The sequence below is a fragment of the Aphelocoma coerulescens genome, chromosome 4, assembly GCF_041296385.1.
Source record: "Aphelocoma coerulescens isolate FSJ_1873_10779 chromosome 4, UR_Acoe_1.0, whole genome shotgun sequence".
Taxonomy (NCBI): Eukaryota; Metazoa; Chordata; class Aves; order Passeriformes; family Corvidae; genus Aphelocoma; species Aphelocoma coerulescens.
The window spans coordinates 41,039,172-41,061,917 of NC_091017.1; the positions used below are offsets into that span (position 1 = coordinate 41,039,172).

Genomic DNA, 22,746 nt, shown 5'->3' on the forward strand with positions numbered 1-22,746 from the left:
CAGCAGAGCTGCTGGGGACAGAAGAAAGTATAGGAAGGTAAGACAGAGAAAGAAAAGAATGGACACAAAAGGTTTGAGCTGGTTATTCCAAAAACCAATGCAGGATGTAGGCTATTAAGTATCCATTTCTGTGGGAAAGTGGTGGTGTGGCACTGCAAATATCTGGGGTACCAGCTCTGAGCTGTGCACCAGCTTTCCCTGGTTCCGGTCTTAGAGAGCACTGTCCCCATCTTTGCCCCTGTGGACACAGTACCCACCAACAGCTTTTAGTTTTGGAGTGCCTTTGTAGTACTGATGTACAGCAGTCTCTTCCAAATGATAAACATCATTGCAGTAAGTACCGGGACTAGAGCAGTCTGTTTCAGCATGTTCAGGTGTGTAGCTCACTGGGACCAACTGTTTGGTGGCACTCTGCCTTCATGAAAAGTGTGCCAGCAAACCTGTTGGAGGAGTTCAGCATGCTGGAAGGGAGCATCCTGAAAAGGTGTGTTTGATATAAAAAAGCCCAGGCACAGTGTATCAAACTGTCCCAGTTGCAAGACAGGGTCCCATTCTAAGACAATAAAATAGCATATGGCTCTGGCCTTGTGTTCCATTTTTGTAATCAGCTTGCAACTTATCTACTTTTCATTGATATTTGTAAATAATTTGTGGCCCTCTCAGTTTATCTCAGCTAAAACTGGTGAATAAAAATGCTTCTGAAAATATTTGTCAAACTTAGAACACTCTTTTGAACAGCAGTGTTAAAACATGAAATAGTTATAATTTTTCTGTTATGGGCTATGTTTTTCAGCCTAGAATAGGCAGCTGGCAAGAGCAAATCTTTCATGTGTGAAAGGGCAATTCCCCCCCTCCCCAGTCCATCAGTGACTGACTTTGGTTACTAGCTGTGTAACACCAGCAGAGCCAGGACAAGGTATTAGAGTGTCTGCTTCAGCTGAGTCCTGCTGAAGACTGTTAGGGAGTGATACAGCCCAACTGCTGTGGGACAGGAAACTCATTTCACCTCATCCTTTTAGGGTGGGTGAAGAAATGGGTGCAGGTATGGCAACCCACACTTCTCTTTTGTCTTGGTAGTAGGGTGACTCTGGGAGAACAGATGTTTATTTCATTGGCCCCAAGTCTAAAAACGGCAGCAAGACTTTTTGCAATGCTCAGAGAAACACCTCAGAAAGGACACAGCAGGCAAAAAAGTCCTTTGGATTACACATGGAAGTGCTGCCATGATTCTAAAGGACACTACATACATGTGCAATCTAAGCTATTGGTAACAACAGTAATTCTATATTCTGAAAACGACAACAGCTCCCTCTCAGAACTTTATTAAAACTTCCTTTCCAGGCAAATAACTGTTTCTCCTGATTAAATTTCTGGAATTTTAGCTGATGCACAATGAGAGATATAGTTTGCTTCCATCTGAAGTGGAGACATGGCATACACTTACTAGGAAATCATAATCTTGTTGAATGTGTACAAACTCAGCATACGCTGTGCAAATTCTTTATTGAAACAATGATCAATGTACAAGCTACATCACATTTCATTTTGCCACTTCAGCATGAACTGGTCTCTTTGTGGTTTACGGCTGTGAGCTATAAAATCATAACAGTTATTTAAATCAAAGTACAGTAACTGCTTCTCAAAAGAACACATTCATATTTGTCTTACATTTCTTGTAAAATCAAAAAGGATTTCATAATAAATGAAATATAACTTACAATACTTTAGTGCAAGCACTTCCTTTGCATCTAAGAAGCTTTCAGTTGTCCCACTAAATATGGCATACTTAAGAGGCCAACTCTTAAAATAGCATGCTGCCAAGCTATCCCATTTGAAAATTCGACACTGTTAACACTTTCTAGAATTAGTTAATCTGACCAAACTGAAAGTCAGAAAGCCCTGGTTATATGTTACAGTACTTTTGTTAAAAGGTAACTGCAAATCAAGGAACTGACATAGTATGTACATTAGAATAAAACAGGCACTGATTTAAAAAAAATCAACATCTGCCCGTATATGCCAATTTGCAAGTTTTATGATTATACAGTAATTTTTAAGCACAGGAGCATACTTCTGTGCCTTACCAAGTACCAATAAACCTGCACAAAAATGCTGGTCTATGGGTTCTTTTAAAATTTTTATATGACAGACAAAAAATAACTGAAGGGTAGGTTTCATCACAAATATGCTCAAATCAGAGAACAAACAAGGATCAGCAGTAAACAAATGCTGCTCAAAAAGAAAATGTTGAGAAAATAGATAGTGAGTACTATGTTTAAATGGTCTGATTAATACGGTCTTACATTTACAGAAAAAAAGAATAGTAAGTGTAAAATTCAAATCCAACACCGATTTCTTCTGCTGCAGAAATCTAGTTACCTTTCATGAAGTTTTGGCAAAAATGTTTGAAAATCGTGTAAATAAATTGTGCAAATCTCTTTTCTTTATTAAGCCTGGCTTGGTGTTCCTTTGCTTTTCCTTTGCTTTTAGAATGCTTTAGAATTTCAGTTGGACTGGATTTTCCAGATTCTGAGTGTTTTAAGAACCATTAGTGTTTGGTGGTACAATAAATAGAAAAATGTAACAAAAGGTGTGCATAGTCCAACAATGGGAACAGATTAATGTCCCTGAAGTGCTTAAGGTGCATGAAAATGCATAACAATGCAAACATTAATGTTTTCTTAGAGCCATTATTAATTTTATATTTGTTAATTGTGTTCTTGGACCATAAAGTAGCCATTTGCTAAGAAATACTGCAAGACACAATTGCATACTTTATAATAGCACATCCAGAAAGTTTGGAACAGGAAAGACAAGTTTGGGTCTTATTTCCCATCTGTCTTCCACAAAGGAAGTTCCTGAAAGCGTATAAAAAGCTTTAGGCTTAGAAGTGTCATATAATGGATGCATAAAATACTGAGCAGCATACACAAAACCACAAAAAAACACATAAACCAGAACCATTGGTTCGGTATAAAATCTGTATTTTCTTCAGCTACATTGCTGTTCAGTTTTATTCCGATAATAACACAAAGCTAAATGTTCAGACTGGTTGGAGCAGTCTGTGAACTCTCGGCTCTGAGTGACTCCAGCTCTAGAAAATTCAGGGTTCCCTCTGACCTTGCAACAGCAGGAATCCAGCACTCCATGTATTGCATGTAGCTAATCCAAGTGCCTGTTGCTTTTATGTGGTTTGCACTGTGCGTTTGTGTGTACTTCAAACGTGCCCTTTGTGGGCAACCTCTGGGGAAAAACATCATCTGTATCTTCAAGGAAGTTTACACAGTGATACTGAAGAAATCCATGGGGATTGTTTGCTCTCAAATGTTTCTCAATAAATAAATAATAAAGAGGCTGGAGGACAGCCTGAGAGAAGCGTCAGGGTCAGAACGCCTTAGAAATACATGAAGGCGTCTGAGCTCTATTGTAAAAACTTCATAGTTTAAAAAAATTAAAATTAAAATACTGAGTTTAATAAATATTTTTATAACTTTAAAAAAAATAAAAGTGTAATTTAAAAGTTATTTTTATGCTTTCAAGGAGAACATCCTTGCTTATCTGTGCAATCTTAGTTGGGCACCATGTAGGTAACTTCAGAATGCATGGGCATTGTTTGTAAATGCTGGACAGGCAGAAACATCAACATGCCTCTTCTCAGGAGGTTACAGTGAATTAAAGGAGTTTAGTGCAAGTTTCTTCTTTTGTTTCTGCCCTTGTCCTTTTTTGTATCAGAAGCAAATCAAGTAGCTTGAAAAACTGATGTGAAAACTAAACAGAAATGTCCTTTGGATTCAGACAAGAAGTTAACAGTTTGCATCAATACTATTGTCAATCACACTGGTCAGAAGTGAGGTTCTTTATGGTATTCTCCTAATCTAACTTCGGTTCTACATTTGTATTGCTTTGCTGGAACTCAAATATTTCCAGTCACATTCCTAAAGGGACTTTGCCCTTGCATGTTTCCTTTTGGGCATGTGCAAATGCATTTTGTATAGAAGCCTGCCACTGGTGAGCACAAAAAACCATGAGACATCTGAATGCTGCCATTTCTCACAAGTTGGTTGTCAGATCTGAAGGCCATTATTAAACATGTAATTTTTTTTAACAACCACAGAAAGCTAAATATGGAGCCTTCTCTGCATCTATGTAAGTCATGGGGTATTCCTGTATTACACTGCTAGTGAGGCTCTGCACTTTAACATGAGGAAGTTGGTGTAAGACCTCAGTTCATTATCAAGGGTTCTTTTATGTACCTGCAACATTGACTTTGTCTGGTCTTGATTACCTGTGCAGTTAATATAACTGATTGCCTCCAACAGACACCTTATGGAGATGTGACTGCTTCATTAAAATGTCCAGAGAGCCATCCATGCATCATCTCCCCACAGACCTAAGAGACTTCTTTTTCTACAAAATACTTGATACCAGATTTATTTTAAGTATCTATACTTACACTAGAATCCTTCTTAAAAACTACAGAGTGATAGTTTGTTCATTAGTTCCAAACTAAATGTGTCAAGTAATTAAGTAATATGCTATTAACCCTACACGAACTCCTTCTAAGTGCTTTCTTTCCAGACTCACAGAGAAGATACTTTTTATTGTCTATTTGCAAGAGAAATTATCACTTCCCTTCCACTCCTGGCATTTCCTGGCAGAAATGTTGATCCTTTTTAACGCCACAATTGCTGTGATCATTAAAGCTTTACTGGGGTAGAGTCAAATGTAATCAAGCAGTGAACATCCTACATGTAGGAGGTTCCCAAAATATCAACACAATTATATCGCATTAACAGTTTGTGTGACTGTCTTTGTAATTTTATAGGACACTTGATTATATATTTTTTTCCAGTTTGGATACAACACTCTCAAACTGATGCTTATATATGAATTTAGGCTTGATCTTCAGAATATATGAATTTGCTCAAAATTAAGAAGCCAAATAAAAGGGTACTTTGCCATTTCAGCCTTGTCATCAACTGTCATTTGCAGGACTGTTACGGAACCTGCATATCTTCTCGTAAGGTAGTACATAGTTACTGCTTCCAAATTACTTCAAAACAAGACATCTTGCATATTTGCAGCTGTTTGCCATATAAACTTCTGGCAACATAGAAAATGCTCAAAAAAAACCCTGCAGAGCTGTTGGACTGCAACTTTCTGTAAGATATTTATGGGCTTTCCCATCTGTAATATACACCTCAAAGTTGTTTCTCCATGCAAAACAAACAATTGTTGGCATCTTCATTCCATGAAAAAGGGAAAACTATTTCCCATGTGGCTAAGCAGTGTGGTCTCAAATGAAATGGAAACATTTTAACTTTCTTTAATAGCCCTCTAAATCACAATGCAGCTGAGCAAACAGGCTTTGTAAATGGGATCTATTAGGATTTTATTTGGCTACTGGAGTGCTGCCTCTTGGGCAATATTTCAAATTCACAAGTTAATATTTGCAAAAATGCAATAGATGGAAATAACGAGAGTGAAGGAGAAAAATAGAAACCAGTTTTATGTTTAGTAAGTTCAAGTGTCCTACATCAAAGACTACCAGTGACTAGGAGGCCACTACAGGTGACTCCAACCTAGAAAATGCTGAGGTAAATGTTTCTTGGAAATATTCCTAATCAAAAAGAGCAATTAATATTAATGTAATAGCAATTACTCTGCCATACATCACGGTAAACTAAACTGAGAAGAAAGTGCCAAATAATCCACTTACATGCTTTTGCTATGATAGTCTCCAGGTAAGGCTTAGCGGCAAGTACAATATGTATTTTTAAAAGAGCTCCACCTGATTTTTCCTGCTATGCATAGATTCAGGAGTAACTATCATACATGGCTTTCATATATAACACATGTATTTTTGTCATTTGCCAATGCTGTGTCATCAGAACTGAGTTCAGCAGAAGGCTCAGGAGGGGGCTCTGCAGGAAGTGCTGGTGTTTGAGGAGGGTCTTCTTCCTTGGTGTCCAATTGCATGCTTTCCTGTGACTGACCATCTATGCAGTCCTTTTTGGACAATGGGTGAACTGACACTTTTATTGCAATCTGTTGAGGTGGCTCATGCAGTGACGATGCATCTGAGTCAGCTGTGGGAGATTCACTGCGTGTCAAAGCATTTGGGATCATATAAAGCTCATCTGTTTCAGTGCTTTCCTGGCCTTCTGCTGTCTGCCGTACAAAATTCTGTCCTTGCTCCTCCAGACCGACAACCTCCATAATTTCTTCCATTATAGTCCTGCAGTTCATGATGAGAGGTGGCAAAGGTACACTCCGAGCAAGCTCTTCAATATAGCGAGCAAATTCCATGGTCTTGAACTGGGTTACTTTGGCAAGCTCGAGCGTTTTGGCTGATGTGATAATTGGGATACGCTTTGCAATCTCAAAGGCCTTCTGAAGTTTCTCTGCCCCTTCTGTTCTGAAGAATTCATTGATTGCTTTCTCGGTTTTCTTCAGATGACTGCTCATCATACATAAGCGAGTAATGTTCAGTATCATAACAATGGTAAAAGCTACAAGGCAGACAATCATGTAATAGATTCCCATATCTCCAGAGGTAAAAACAACCCTCAGCGTCACAGTATTGTTAACACTGCCATACATATTAGATGCAACACACGTGTATTTACCTCTGTCTTCAAATGACACGCGGGTAATGTTTAGTAGCCCATTGTCAAGAAACCACCATTTTCCTGTTGGAGAGGAAACAGAGTAACTTAGAAGTATTTTGTCACATGATCAGCATAGTCTTAAACATCAGCTTTGTCAAACTGGCTTCAGGTTTTGGAAGAAGAAAGTAATGTTCACAAGAAGACAAAGAATTTACCGTCATAAAGGCCTGAGATCCTAGCTGTGTTACTATCAAATTCCTGACATCAACTGTGGATAGTCAGAGCATGCCCTAAAACAGTTTCATAAAAAATGCTAAAATATGCATGACATCTATCTCAATCTTGTGGTCAGTTAAGTTAGAAAGATAGGACTACTTACCCCAGAGAGCCTCCCAAACACAGGTCACACTTCCTCAAAGAACAGGATCAATGGGATTGTGCGGCAGAAAAACCTACTTAACCCTCCTTGTTTCGTTCCCTGACAATGAATGCATTTGCTTACAACTGGGTTATTTTTGGTGTTTCGTTACAGTATCTCATATAATTCTGTTAATGTAAACTTTAAAAACCCTAACATTTCAGATACCATATACTACATTGCCTGCCCTCTGAGGTGTTGAGAAACTGATTTTGAAGTGTGATATTAAAGAGAGGGAAGTAGGATAGGAGGAGTAAGAAAGATGGGAAGGAGAAGAGCCATGACAGGGAACACCTTGTTTGTCAGTAAGAACCTCTACACACTATGACAGAACTTCTTTTACCTTTAAAAGTAAATTCTGTCAATGTAATATAGTTGATAACTTTGTCCGCTGCATGGACATATACATTTCACGTACATGAACACTTCATATTCTTTGAACTTAGCACAGCAGAACAGTTTAGGTATGAAACTGCATTTGAAACAACATGTTAAAAAGCCATCACTCCTGTCACTGCTAAAGTGATTCAAGATTCACCTAGTTACTGTATTTGCCACTATATACTGGTAATGAACGAAGATTTTTAGTTCCTCAAGTGAACTTCATTTTTATTCAAATACCACTACACTATTTAAGAGCTGAGGACGTATATTTTTTCTTCATTTGGTATGACATGACTTCTTAAATTGCAACTTTGCTATAAAAAACATAAGTCAAATCCAACAGGAAAGCCTGGTGTCAATTCTTTCCTTTGTGTAAACCCACTCCTGGAAGTCTTCACACAGTAGAGAACAGCCAGAAAGTGGAGTGCCTCTGTGCCTTCTGAACACTTCCTCCAGGGAGATGTCCTACAGAAGATTTCCTTTTGAAGCAATAACAAAGGCTGATATAAGCCAACAAGATCAGCTAGTACATACTACTGCTCAGAGGAAGACTCAACTGTTTTCAATCTCTGTAACACAATCCCAAGCCATTCCAGACAGGTATTTGCTGAATGTAGTAATGGAATTTCAATAACCTTCCACAGAAAGGAATGTCAGGTGTTCACCTGTCTTTACCATGAGAGAGGTTTTTTTTTTTCCTTAAACTTAACCTAACCAGCTGCTATTTAAGTCTATTAAGGCAGCTGAAAAAGACACAGTACCTGTGATCAGAGAATTAAACCTGTGCAAAATCCCTGTGCAATTGTGTAAATCACAAGGCAGGATTGCAGTCCTGCCACAGATTGGTGTATCCCTCGCTTCTACATTTATTTTATCCTTTTCACAGAAGTTCTTTCATTATTAAAAAGATTATTCTATTTTTTTTCCCTGTATTTCTTTTAAAGAAACTGCGGGCAATTCCGAAACTCATTAGTCAAAAATCCCTCTAAATCAGAGTAGTTATGGGCTTTTACAATGTTCAAAGTTTTTCTAATTAAACATGGCTTACCCAAATTTTTTACATTATCCCCAGTAGAAGCCTGTGTAGAAAGTATTCCCACAAGATCCCTGCCTCGGTTCATGTGTACAGACGTGCTCTTAATTACATCTTTTTATCCTCTTACTTAGAAGTTTTAACTTAACTAAAACACTATTTTTTACCCTAGCTAATTCTTGAAAACACCTGAATCATTTTGCTAAAAAATGCAGAATAAATAAAAGTTCAGTTTAAATCAGACCTTCACATAAAAAAAACCACCCCAACCTGCTAAAGTTAGGCAAATTCAGAAGAAAACTCCTTTACAGAGGAAACGTTAGCATCTGTAACAGATGACACTTCGTCCTCCACCTCCAGCATAACAAAAAATACAGAGTATTCGCTGCTCAGTACTTCTTTGAATTGCAATGCTGGTCCTTTTTGCAAAGTAGGTTTCTATTAATTGTGAAATAACAAGACACCTTGTGATGTAACCTGGCTCCAGCTGTTATAAATGGCATAATGGCATTGAACTGTGACTCAGTGACTGGGTCTATGCCAGTGGATCCTGACAGCCATATTAAGCCAAATAAGAAAACAATGACTAGAGAAGGTATCATTGCTGGGTTTTGATAACAATTCAATGCCATACTTAACATCACAAAGAAAGGTCTCAAGCTAGGAAACATTTCTTACAGAAAGACAGTTTCTTAAAGGAGGTATTGCACTGTTGAAATTCTAAGTTAAAGTGATGTTGTCTTAATACTACATCTGCAATTTTTACTGATTTGGTCAAAGTTTTCGCTCACCTACCTAAATGTTTGTTTTAGCCAGCTCTCTCAGCTGACTACACAAAGACCTAAATTTAGATGCCTAACTAAAGGGGAAATTTTCTGTTAGTGAACCTTAGCAAAACACTCCAGCATACTAATTGCCGTATGTTGCCACAACCACACAAATCATGTTCGAAAGTCTGCTTAGTAGCTCAAGTAGGTCCTTTCTCTAGCTTTACATGCTGTAATGTAAAACATAACCAGTTATGCAGTAAGCTCTTACAGATACACACTGCTCTTTCACATCAAGCTGGGTCAATCGTTGCTCCCGTCACAGCAGAGTTCTCTGTCAGGTCAGCCATTAGTTAGGCACGCTATCTTACAACTAAGAGTTTATTTCATCATGCTGTGAACAAAGCAGTCACTGTGGAAGGATTACATGAGAAAAACACCTTTCATATACCCACACTCAGCTCAAACACTCCTTAGAAGTATAACTAGGATTATCACCCAAACCTTCCATTTAAGGAAAATCAGCCCACATATAATTAAGGTCTCTGGCAAATGGCACTGAAGAGTCTTAACTAAAGCCAGGAAGGCTCAAATTTGGCCTGTCCTTCTGACTGCTGCCCTATATAGGTTTTGCACTTGGTTGTTCAGGGCACCTCCTGCTTCTCACACGGCCATGGCACTGCACATAAAGACAGAAGGCATATCAGGGAGTTAGCTGTGTTGAGTTCACGCCAACAAACTATTTTCATATGTCATGAGAATCCTCCTTTGTGCTGGGAAACAGCTTTTTAATCTTTTTTTGGTGCCAGAGAAGAACAAAGGACAGAATGAGAAACAGGAACAAACCCGAAGTCTTCCAATGAAAATAAGCCTGTCTACACCTTCTTTTAACTGCTTCAGCTTCTTGCTATGTGTTGCTATAAATAACACATAAAAAGTTACTGTTTTCTTCCAAGGTGCACATAAAAAATTTATAACTGCCACCAGGCTTTCATTTATTTTCACACAGGAAAATACCACAGCCAGGCCATTAAATTCAGGTTATTTGTCAACTTGCTGAAATCAGAAGTGTCTCTGGACAGCTTACATCAGTGCTATCACTAAGATCTTACCTTTATTCTCCTCCTCTTGGAGCAGGCGGCCATTGGAATTGTACCATCTGTAATGTGGACTGGGACTTCCTTGGACATTGCAGTCGATCAAGGCACTTCTGCCCTCCTTGACTATGATGTGGTCGATGCGGGAGATCACCACAGGCGCAGCCCCTGTGTGTGTGTCAGTGCGGTTGAAAGTGCTGTTACTGACATCCTCAGCAGTGGTCAAAGCTGCTAATAAGATGACAAGGCGTGTGGTAGGCAGAAAGTACAAAAAGTGGTGGCTGTTCAGTATGTCCATTTTCCTTCAGTGGGGTACACGACTGGCTGGGAACTGGTTCTGTTGAATGCGGTCCTTGAGTTAAGCAGGTCACAGAAGAGTTCTACTTTGATCTGTGCAATTTTATGCTTAAAATATCCTATAAAATAAATAAATAAGTAGAGTGAGATGGCATATATAAACAATCCATTAGATGTGCTCTTTTAAAATAGTGACACATCCATTAATGCATTTCACAATCATCAGCGCAGTGTCTTGTCTAAATGCTAATGTTATCACGGTCCTTATCCTTACTGGGAAAAGATGCATACATTTTCCTGACAAGGGTGTTTTTCAGAGTGACAGGCATAGCAGAAGGCTTTTATCACCTAGACACTTAGCAGGTACAGTTTTATGCCAAAAGTTAAACAGATTTTTTTCTTTTTTTTTAAATTTTTCTTAAACATTTGCAAAATCAACAGGAAAAACAGAGGTATAGCACGTTAAAAACTGTCACTACCAGTTTGGTGCTGCAACTCTACCACGTGCATGGTCTTAGATGAACTGTGAAACATAGTGTAAGAAAGAACAATTCCAGGATGGGTTTTTGGATCTAATGTTGGAATCCTTGATATACACAATTTTTCCCAAACACATACAGCAAAACATCTCAGACCATTCACTTTTCTTCAGCTACTGCTGTCTGAGATAAAACATGGAAGAATATTCTTAAAAGAGGGTATTTCATGCTTGATAAAGTAATTTCAATGTTGTTATTTTTAGAGCAGATTCGTAAAGAAGAGTACTTGCTAGTGACAATTAATGTTCCTTTGAGATACAAATGAAGGTAGGACTTTTCTGTTCCTTATGTGGCATTAAGCATTTTGCCTGTGTACTTTTTGCACACTCTCCCTACAGTATTTTCCCTCAACTAATCATCCACAATGAGGCCTTTCTAAAGCAGTGATTTCAGTTTCTGGACAGAGGCGGGGGGGTTACAAATGGCTCTCTATTGGCCTCATTATGCTGCCAGTGAACACAATTGGCATTCAGTACTGACTGAGGGCATAATGTTGGCCTCAAAATGAGCACCTTGGAAAATTTCACTCAAGACTCTAAAAGCCACAAATCACGTTAAAATCACAGAGTATCCAACCCTATATTGGTTTTACTCAACATGTTTCTAAGGTAAATAACTGAAATTTAGTGAAACTTATTAGTTAGAGGAATCTATCTGGAACCCAAATATAGGAAACTGTGTAACAAACTTTCCCCAAATGAACATTTCCATTTCAGAACTGTTTATATTTTCTTAAATATACATTTGACCCATGGTAACTCATCTGCCTTAGCATATAAAATAACTGGACAAGATCATTTCCCTAGATCAGTTCCATATATAACGGGACCACTAAAATAAAAAGAAACAAACAAAAAAATTCCCTTCCTTATCTTCTGTATTCAAAAAGGAAAGAAAGCAACATTACTGTCTTTCACTGGTAATATTTGACTTAGGTTGTTTTCTTATGCATCCTCTCTTCTCTGTAAAGCAATGAACTTGTTTTCATACCAAGAGATACAGCTCTTATTGACAAAGCAAATTAATTCTTCCATTTTACAGGATGAATCATTACTAGAAATGAAAACCTATGTTTTTTTAGATAAACTGCAGCCATGATGCAGAGGTCTGTCTCAGCTTCAAGCCTGTCCTTGTTTTTTCTCTGCTTTTATAATTACCGACTGTGGAAGTATTTCTCTCAAAGAGACAGAATAATTTTAAACTTTAAATTAATATTCAAATCTCATTTTTCATATAAAGCTATATAAACAATGACTTCAGAAATCTATTTCCAATTATACAAAGCATGTAGAGGCTGTGCTTTTTAAGATCTGTATAGGTACACTCCGTCTGAGTCAGCAGTTTGGAAAAAATCCTTCAGTTCTGCCTATTCACTTCAGTAACTATTTACATCTCATTTCTACTACTCCATTAACCTTGGAGACTGCCATTCTTCATGATTACAGATATTCAGTCTATAAAATGTTTCTGTACAGTGTCATAGATCTGCATTGCGCCATACAGAAAAGCCAAAATCACACTTCCTGGCAAAGGAGCAGGAACAGAGACTGGCTGGATTAAGACAATGGGAAAGGAAAAAGAACAATATAAATTGATTAAGCTTTGTGTTCTAATTACTGCCAGTGGCTTGTTATTACTGTATTTGGGTCTATCATATATTTTTACAGCAGAAAAATAAGTAGCAATCAAAAAAAGTTGTTTATTGTGGAGAGCAGTTTGCATTCCAGAAGGAAATGAAATAGCATCTCCCCAGTGGGTGAACAGAAGACCTGTAAGGAAGGGACCAGCAGTGTATTAGGAAGTTCGAGGTAGCACAGGGGTGTGGGCAGAGGTTTGGAAGCTCTGTGATGGCCGTAAGGCGTTGCCTGTTCTGTATGTTTACCTGTTTTGAACGCAGAGCATATGAAAGCAGAAACTGTACCTTTGTACTGTAGTGATAGCAAATGTGACTGGTCCACTGTATGGCCAAAGGGTCGATTACTTGTCTGAAGCTAACAGTGACTCCCTCATTCTGGCACAGAATTGAACCATAAATAGCTGCAGTAAATTTTAAGAAATAGAGATGAGTAATTTACATCTACTCTGTAAGATTCTTACCTACTCCTTCTTACTCCTGGGAATGTACTTTCTCATGTATGTTCCTAGAATGTAAAATATTAAGAAAACACTAAATACCTCTCTAGATACATTTGTATTAGAAATAAATACAGTTTGATGGCTAATGTGAGGAATAATCAGGCAGTAGGTTTAAAGCAGAATGTTTGGAAATGAAGGTTGCTGCTTTCATATGCCATCCAGGGAAGTGCCTGAGCATGTTTGAGGAGACAGGGAGAGCTCTCTCTGAAGAACAGTGTTTTAAGATGCAAGTTTAGACAAATGTTCCCAGGGCAACTAGGAAGCAGCAGGCAATCTTTCCTTTGGTGTGCATCCTCTCCAATGTTATCAGGGAACAAAAGAGATGGAAGAAACCAAAGAAGGTTTTCTTAGCCCCAGCTGATACAAGAAAGTTACAGGACGGCCATGCTGGGACCTGCATGTCCAGGACCCTCTGCAAACCTGCTGGGCATGAAAAAAATGCTAGAGTCAGGTTAGGAAAGCAGGAAGAAGCAGAGAGAGAACTGAAAGGATTGAAAATGTGGTCACACCAGACACTGATGCAAAGGAAGAGTTCCTGTCCTCCTGCTTTGCCATAGGCACAAGATTGCCTGAGGATATCAGGGAACACAGATCTAGAAGCCAGTTGCTTTGCTAAACATAAATGATGTAACAAGTTATGGTTTAATCACACAACTAAATGGGGAGAAGACTGAGACAAAAACAGGACTGCTAGTGATGTCTGGCAAAGCAGCAAGAGAATCTAGAGCAATGCAGAAGTGGGTACAGTGCTGTCACCCAGGATCTTGGCCACGAGAGGCAGCAATTAGCTGTGACCCATGATAAACCTGATGAAGGCAGCCAAAATTGTAATCTTTTAATATGACCTAAGTCAGAGAAAGCTGCATTGACTAGACTAAAACCAAGATTCCTGTAATAACTACCTGAGACTAACACAGTACTCTAAAGGAGGAGGAGACCTGCAATCCTGAGACTCGCTTTGTAGGAACAGATTGAGTCTCTTGATGCATTTTTGCCATGAAAAAGTCGCTATAAACAAAAAGCTAATTCCCCAAAGCACATGAGCTACCTGTAAAATACTTACAGAAAATAAAACTCTATATAATTCATGTGGTAACACATACTTTTTTTTTTTACTTCTAAATTTGTGGTGCATGAATTGGAAAAAGAATACCCCTGACTATTCTGAGCTATGTTTTCCATCCAACGCGGTGGGATAGGGACAAGCTTACCTCCAAAGATGGAATGAAATGAATGAAATCTCCTCCAGCACCTAGAACATATATATAGCAAACTTTCCTGCTGTATTGTATCTGGAGCAACATTTACCACTCAACAATGCTTGCCAGTGGTCCATAGATTAAATAGTTCTGTTTTTTAATTCCCCAACCCAAATGGTATAAATTGAAAATATTAAAGTAACAGATTTACTGCTTGTGTGATTAGCTTCCAAGGAAAAAGACTTGATCCACATGAGAACACATGACAAGCTTTTGCTCTAAGTGACATGACATCCAGCTCTAGCATGCTCTCTATGCGTTTCTATCCAGAGAAATCCCCTGGAATGTGCTCCAGAAAAAGCAGAGCTGCAGTGTGATAGTTTTACTCCTAATTAATGTGAAATACGGACAAAAGCTACAGTTACAACTTCTCTGTCCAAAATCAAGCATCGGTCTAAACAGAAGACACAGCTAGGACTGACTAGGAACATTAATCAGAGACATGTTCTGACTGACCATTTATTTTTTCATGTCATTTAGTTTTTCATGTTCCTTCCCATACTATTGCCACCAAAGAAAATGACTATGGGTGTGGGGTCATGGTTGTAAGTGCCACATTTGTGCAGAACAACATGATGACAGAGCACAAAAGAACAGAAAAGGAGAGCAATGATGCATACCATTTACTGGCTCGCTCACATCTGTAAGACTGGCCTGTTCTTGTTCTTGGAATAATGTGTAATCCTATTAACTGCGAGGTTATTCAATTCAGAAGTGAAGCACAAGAAGCCAGCTTACTGCGTAATGAATAAATTGTGCTCCTATAGCTTCAACATCCCAATGCCATCTTCCTTGGCTTGTAAGTGACCAAGAAAATTAAATGATTTTCATTCTAGTTCTCACTTGTCTAAAATAAGTATAAAGGCTGATGCTACAAGAGAAAATTAAGGCTAGTTTTTATTATTCAAAAACTGCTTGCAACTTTTCCTAGTTTCCATAGGCAATGTCTTTAAGGAGCGGGCAAAAGTAAAAGGTAACAGGTGTTAGTGAAACAGGAATGCAAATGAAGGAACCTATGCCCCACAGGTGAGAAGCTCACTGCCAGTTCATAGGCTTATGAGTGAGAACCATCTACTGAAAAGGTCTAATTATTAGGGTGCAGACATGCAGATGAAAAGAAATGACACTCATTTACAACTAGCAGAAAATTTCTGACTTATTTTTCTACTAATTTGGCAGTTAATAAAATATTAATGCTTGTTTCCAGAAGTGCTGCTTGGTTCATTCTCCTGGAGTGGAGGATTTCAGTCCTTTATAACTTCATGGCTTTCTGTTTCCCTGGCTATGTTGAAAAGGTGACCTGCTGGTAATGTTCGTAAAATGAAAAGCTTCCTTCTGCACATCTAGATTGGGGATTCCCAGCTGGGCAGCAGCCCTCAGCTATATGCTTATTTAGTCTCTTCAGCTGCCTTCAGCTGCCTGGGAACTTGAGGAAACCTCTCAACAGGGCTGAGCCCTGGCCATGTGTGCTCAGCCACCTGGTGTCACTTGCTACCTTCAGCCACCTGATGGGACGATATAGAGAAGACAGACATGGGCTCCTCTCAGAGATGTGCTGTGAAAGGACATGAGACAAGGCACACAAGCTGTAACAACAGAAATTATCATTATTTATGAAAAAAATTTTAAGCAGGAGGTCAGCTAAGCCCTGCAATAAGTCGTCCAGATGGGCTATGGAATCCCCATTCTTTGAGAAGTTCAAAACTTGACTGAGCTGGTATACACTGGCCCTGCTTTGAGCAGGCTGCTGGATCAGATGACCCCCAGAGGCCCCCCTCAACCAAAAGAAACTCTAATACTCCAGAAACACAAATACAAGAATTGCCTTGGGGAAGTCAATGTGAAAAAATATATCTGATCTTAAAAATTACTGTATGGGTTGCTGGGAAATTGTCTTCATGATCCCTTCATAATTTGTTGAATAGCAGCATTTTAGAATGATAAGACAGGCTGAGAGTGTTGACTACAGCCTGGAAAAAAAAAGCATTTGGCCTTCTGCACTGTACTTGCGTGATAAGTAAGTAGAACAGTACATCTCCTCTTCAGCATGGAAAGAAGACTTATTTCCAGCCAAGGTAACTCTGAGCATCTTTGTTGCCCTCCTCTGGACTTGCTTCACCCCCTCCACATCTTTCTGATGAGAACCCCAGACCTGCAGGCAGTACTCCAGGTGGGGTCTCACAAGGGTAGAGTAGAGGGGGAGAATCATCCCCCTCAAGGTGATTGTCTCAATTTCTTGACACAGGATAAAATAAGGGCTGGGAATCTATGAAGATTCAAGAGCGACTGTATATAATTTACAAGCACAGATTCATAGAATATGACAGCCTATGATAAACTTGGGGACTTAACTTCTGTGTATGCATTGTCCTCTGAGTGTACAACCCTGGGCAGTGAATAGGAAGGGCTGTCAGTATGGCAACCTGGAGACCTTTTCTAGCACTCCTGTCTTAAAAAAAATTAAAACAAATAAGCCTATAAATTAAAATTAATTGTACATTTTGCAGGCATTGGTAAGTTCTTACAGGCAAACATTTGTCAATCTGTTTTGTAAGGTGATAAATGATAAATAACAAAAGAAAGAAATTAGAAAAATCAAGGACTGTAGCTTATTCTACCATTAATGGCAGAACCTGAGCAAAACTTAGTCATTATCAGTTTTTGTCTTCTAAAATTATCTTGGTCTGAACACAAACAACAGTGTAGTGGGTAACAAAGGAAAGAAGCATTGTAAAGATACAATTGTCTTAGTTTCAGGGTTCCATAGTGTAACAATACACTGCAGCAAGAAAGCAGCAAGCAATAAGGTGATTACATATTTTAGATGTGTAATTGAAAATTAATGTTATATCCATATTTTTCATTTAGGGAAATGAAAATGCCTTTCTGTTCAGCAGTGGTACAATGAAAGAGTTTTCATGTTGCCTTTATCAGTATGTAAATGTTTCAGATTGCTTTTACTGTAAATTTCTCCTCAGTTTTCTTCCTCTTTATCCTACTTCAATATTGCAAAACTAGCAATCACATGGCATCCTAGAGCTTCTCTTTAAATATCTGAATGGACCCATTGATTTAACCATGTCTTTGAATGGTCTGATGTACACTCTCCTGATGTCAATGCACACTCAGAGATGCTAATCCATTAACTTAAAAAAGAATGAATGAAGACTGTTGGTGGGTAATTATTGGAGAGGTTATTTAAAAGTACCTTAAGAATACCAAATCTCTGGAAAATCCCCTTTTGATGCCACAGCTCCTGTAATTCCAGCATCTCTGCTGTATCAAATCAACTTTTTGCGAAATACACTGAAGCAACAAAAGCAGTCAGGCACCTTAGATGCTTAACTTCTCACTAAAAAGTTGTAATTCAGTTGTCCACACTTATATGGACTGAGAAATGTGAGTTTTCTTTCTATGTGGTATTTTAATGACTGCAGCAGAAGCAAAGTTCTATATTTAGCAGAGAAGCATGCTGTTTTTCATCAAGGCAGGTACTGTTGGGAAAATGTCCTACTGAGTTGTAGGCTACCCAGATCATAAAGAAAATTCAACACTATCGATAGTGGAGGTTTTTCAAGGCCCATCTTATGTCTGATTATGTATAAGTGCTTTGAAGAATTTTATTCTTAGAAATAAAAGCTGTGTTTATATAGCTTAACTAGATTTGCTCAGTGTTTGTATTTATTAGGAGGCTGTACAATTACCATTCAATATAGTTTTGTATACAAAGCTCTTATTCCAGAAACATTTGTATGGCTTTAAGAGTCCCTTGCTTAACTTCTTGCAAACTTTCAGCACAGCTGCTGGTTTGCTGTTGCAGTAAATGCAGATAGATCAATGCTTAAAAGTTCCCTCTGTTGAGAAAGGAGGAACAATGAAGATGCACAGAGAATCCCTCCCACACTTCCATGTACATCTGAGCTCTTCCTGGCCTCACCAAGATCTACATATCTTTCATTTTCTTTATGCACCTTGTATCTTTTATTTATTCCAGCACTCTGTAAGCATTATTCTGCCAACAGTTTAAATAACCAAAGTCAGCAAATGCAACAGATCTCATATGCTCTTGGCAGGGCTTATGAGACTCTGCTAAGAACATAGCAATGTAAAATGTTGCCCAGTTCACTTTATTCCACTTCCTCCTTTGAGCTCTGCTTGTCAAACCTAACCTTAAGCATTCCTTAAGCACATCTAGTGGTTTTCTTTTTCCAAAGGAAGAAGGAAAATTCCAGATGTAAAACATTTAAATAAGACATGAAATTAAAAATTAAGTTTTGCTTAAACAAAGATATTAAGGACTTTGCAAGCTAAAAATTCTATTTAAACTCTAAATTTTGAACAACCGAAAGTTTTCAGTGCACTGATATAGCTTTTATTATGCTATTTTAACAAAAGGCTCCCATATTATTTGGAACATAAAAGAAAAAAGAATAGGAGAAAACATATTTGAGTACGACTAATTCTTCTCTATCCCTATGGAACTGTAAGATGGATAGAATTTTTAATGATTAGCTTTCATGTTTATTGGTTGCTGGGATACAGGGCAAAGAGGTTACATGTGGATGCCATGATTAGGACAGGATTAACCTTGTCAGAGGGAGAATTTAAAGGAATCTAACTGCTCATGACTGATTGCAATTGAAAGCAGACACTTTCAGGTTAAAAGTGTCTGCACCTCTTTCCTCCACAAGTAACAAAGGGGAAAAAGTTTGCCCTGCACCACACAGCATCCTAAGTCTTGCTTGTACCCAAACGTGATCAATTCAGCCCTCTCCAAACATGACTGTATATTGTCATGTATATGCAATAATTTAGCTGAAGACACTCAAGAGTTTACTCAAGAACCTCTATAATTTCAGACTCGTGTGTCAGTTAAGTCGACATCGCACTGAAAAGTGCAACTTTAAAGGCACATAACCTTTCTCAGCATCCAGTATTGTGTGTGAACCACACAGTCACACACATAGGACTGGGAATCACACACACACGTGCAGCTGCAGTGCCCTGGCCCCTGTGTGACTTAAAAATATCAGCAAGAATCTTTTCTTGGAACAAAATGCTCAGTGTGGCAGACCCATGTCAATTAAATGTTAGGTCTGGGCTAGCTAGGTTATTCTTAATCCAATTCCTCCACATATAGTGGCCCTTTTCCAAAATAAAGTTATTTACACACATCTGTACAGAGGTTGTTATTTCTGATAAATGCTCTAAAATCCTGCTATGGATGATTTTAATCACAGTAACTGGTGAAAGTAATAACCTCTCCATTGTCTTGGAAATGATGTTTCTAAAGTGGGCCTGTATATGGGCAGAAAATGCCACTGTTTTAATCGTCAAAACGAAATAAAAAAATTAAGGATACAGAGAGACATTTGCAAAAGCCCACAAGTCTGCATGAATGGATGGCAGCTCAGAACTGCAGGAATGAAAAATTCCAGGAACTATCCAAGACCCTGGTCTTATGCCAGCCTTCTAGTGACATATTAATACAATCCAGGACATCCCAAAGTAGTATCATAGGCATTTGTGCCTGCAAAAACTTCTAGCAAAGGTGCAATTTGCTGACAGAGAAAGAAGACCCTGCTAGCAGAGCTTGGTTCAGGTTGCTTTAGCTCCTGGCAAGCTCACTCTCCCTGCTGTAAATTGCATCCACATCTCACTGGTGCCTTACACTGGGCAAAAAGCTTAAACCATAAAAGAAATGCCAGTCCCACGTTCCAAACTTTGTAGACAAGAACTGAAATGGAGATTGATTTTGTTCCATTTAAATAATTTCCCAGAAGCCCTATCATTGTGTCACAAAGGTGACCCTCTGTTACCTGGGTTTGGGTTTTGTTCTCCTGGTTAAAGCAATGAATGCACTTTAGCAGGTTCTGCGCCAGCTCCATCCTCCTCCTCCACATTCGTGCAGGACCTGCCTAATTGCAGGGAGGCAAAGGGGACAGGGCAGGAAGGCAACTGGAGTTGTACGATATGGATCACTTCAGAATTCACTACCACACTCCCGCCATGTGCTAAATGTTTTAAGAGTAACTGATTTTATCTCTAAACTTTATGAACTTTCAGGACGGGAAATATGCATTGGACACAAAACATATTTTTTTGTTTGTTGCGGATGTTCTGCTGTTTGTCCAGGCCTCTGAAAACTCCAAACTCTTCAGAAAAAAATGGGTGCACAATGTGCACTCCAGCTGTGTAAGATGCACTCAACATCATCTGACGTTGATATGCTGCAGTCTGAATTAGATGGATTTCTAATAAAAAAGGACTTCTACTACAGCAACCACAAGTATATCAATGGTGCTGTTGCTAACTGTACATGCTAAACCAGATAAAGGATTCCTGTCATGCAAAACATCATCTCCACTGAAAAATGATCTGCCGTATTTTGTCCTACTGCAGTGAAAAGAGGGACTCTTTCTTAATATAATATCTCTAAAGAACTAAAATACTACCTTTCCCCCCCTTAACTCCCTTGTGTTCTTCCCTTTGAAATAATTTTACAGTTCTTCAGACACATATGTACCAAATGAGGTCGCATTTAGGATTTTGCCACAGTTGGTACTTTTATTCCCCAAGTGGGTTTATCAGGGTAGCTCCATTTGAGATGCTTCAATTTAACAAATGAAAGAGGGCTGTTAGGAAGTGTAGTCTCTTACAAGACTCTCCAGACAAATGCACTAGAAAAGTGCCTGCTCAGTAGCAGTCTCTGTTCTCTTAAGCTCCCTTGTCCGATACTGCTCGAATTGGCCCTGTTAAGAAACAGGATTCGAAAGATTATTACAAGACCACTCTGAAGTGTTAGATTCTAGTTCCCTCAGGACACTTATGAAATTGAGTTTTATCTTACGAGGCTATCCTGTGAAGTAAATGGGTAATTAAAGCAAAGTATCAGGAGGCACCCTTTATTTTAAACTTAAGGCAGCACAAGTTAACCTCTCTTAGAAGTCAGCTCCATCGAAGAGGACTTTGCACTGAGGTGTCACCTCCCATTCGCCTTCCCAGGACGGGACAGCAGCGAGCATCCTGCGGGCAGGAGCCAGAAGGCTCCAGTAAACCCTTGGGCTCATTAGGGTTTTTTTGCCTAACGAAACCCACTTTCCTTCAAGCCCCGGTGCTGATATGAAATAATCTCCTGAACTTTCATGCTGAACACAGCATTACTGGGCTCCCGCTGCGCGGGGAGATACCGCGCTCCACGCCGGGCTGGCCGCGGGCGACAGCCGCCGCGGGAGAAGCGCCGTGCCGGGCTGGTCGGGCTGCAGCGCTCCCCCGGCACGGCCACCGGACCCTGCTCCGGCCCTCCAGGCTCCCCCGGGGCCGCCGGCGGGACAGCGCGCCCGGGGCTCAGCGCGGAGCTCTGCAGCCACCGCGCCACCGGGCCGGCTCGCAGGTCGCCGGCAGCCGCGGCAGGTGCCGGCGGCGCGGGCGGTGGAGGCGGCGGCGGGCAGCGCCTTCCCGGGACCGCCGCTCGCCCGCCCGCCAGGGAATCGCGGCCCGAGCCCCCCGCGCCGCTCACCTGCCCGCCCGCTGCTGCCGCTCACCCGCTGCTGCTGCCACTGCCGCTGTGCTGCCGCCGCTGCTGCCGCCGCCCCGCGGCAGCGCCCGCCGCCGCCGCGCCCCTCAGCGCGCCCCGCGCAGCACCATGCCGGGGCCGGGGCCGGGCCCGCGGCCGGGGCCGGGGCGGGCGGAGCGCGGCGCTGCCGCAGTGCCGCGCCGTGCCCCTGCCGCGCCGTGCCCGTGCCGTGCGCTCCCGCCGCTCCGCCACTGCCGGCTCCGGCGGAGAAAGTAGGTCAGGGCGGCACTGAGCATGCTCGGGGCCGGGCCGGGGGGCGGCCCCGGGGCCCGCGGGGGGCGCGGGGGGCGACAGGGACCTCGGCCGCGGGGTTGAGACGGGACCGGGGCTGTGCGGCGGCCGCAGGCGAGGCGGCGGTACCTGAAATGAGCGAGCGGACGGCGGCCGGGCCGCTGTGGGGAAGGCGGCGTGCGGGGGGGTGCGAGCCCCCTGTGCCTGCGCGGGGCCGGCGGTCCGGCGCAGCCCCGGCCGGCGGGATGCACATGCCGGTCATCGCATCCCTTCTCAGATACGCTTGCGGGAGCAAGTGCTGCCGGAAAAGGGTAACACCCCAGCACTCCTAGATAATATTGAGAAACAAAATGCTGCGCTTCAGAGAAATGGCACATGTGCTTTCCCCCAGGAGCTTT

The 22,746-nt window shown here is 40.6% G+C and overlaps 1 protein-coding gene across 2 annotated transcripts; it reads right to left on the reverse strand.

The window, feature by feature from the left end:
* Nucleotides 1–1,484: 1,484 nt before the first annotated feature.
* MFAP3L (microfibril associated protein 3 like) lies at nucleotides 1,485–22,127 on the reverse strand. 2 transcript variants are annotated; one of them, XM_069013720.1, is made up of 3 exons: nucleotides 22,061–22,127; nucleotides 10,326–10,726; nucleotides 1,485–6,692 (listed from the first exon to the last, which is right to left on the reverse strand). In XM_069013720.1, exons 2-3 carry the CDS (start codon nucleotides 10,606–10,608, stop codon nucleotides 5,830–5,832), a joined length of 1,146 nt encoding a protein of 381 aa, XP_068869821.1. In that variant the 5' UTR covers nucleotides 10,609–10,726; nucleotides 22,061–22,127; the 3' UTR covers nucleotides 1,485–5,829. The 2 variants fall into 2 exon arrangements, with proteins under 2 accessions (XP_068869821.1, XP_068869822.1); XM_069013721.1 differs by lacking the exon at nucleotides 22,061–22,127 and adding an exon at nucleotides 13,244–13,264.
* Between the last annotated feature and the right edge of the window lie 619 nt (nucleotides 22,128–22,746).

Coding starts and splice junctions, on each gene's coding strand:
- MFAP3L (XM_069013720.1), bottom strand. CDS start 10,608: ATGGACATACTGAACAGCCACCACTTTTTGTACTTTCTGCCTACCACA. Junction 6,693..10,325: donor CCAAGAGGAGGAGAATAAAG/GTAAGATCTTAG, acceptor CCTCTCCAACAG/GAAAATGGTGGTTTCTTGAC.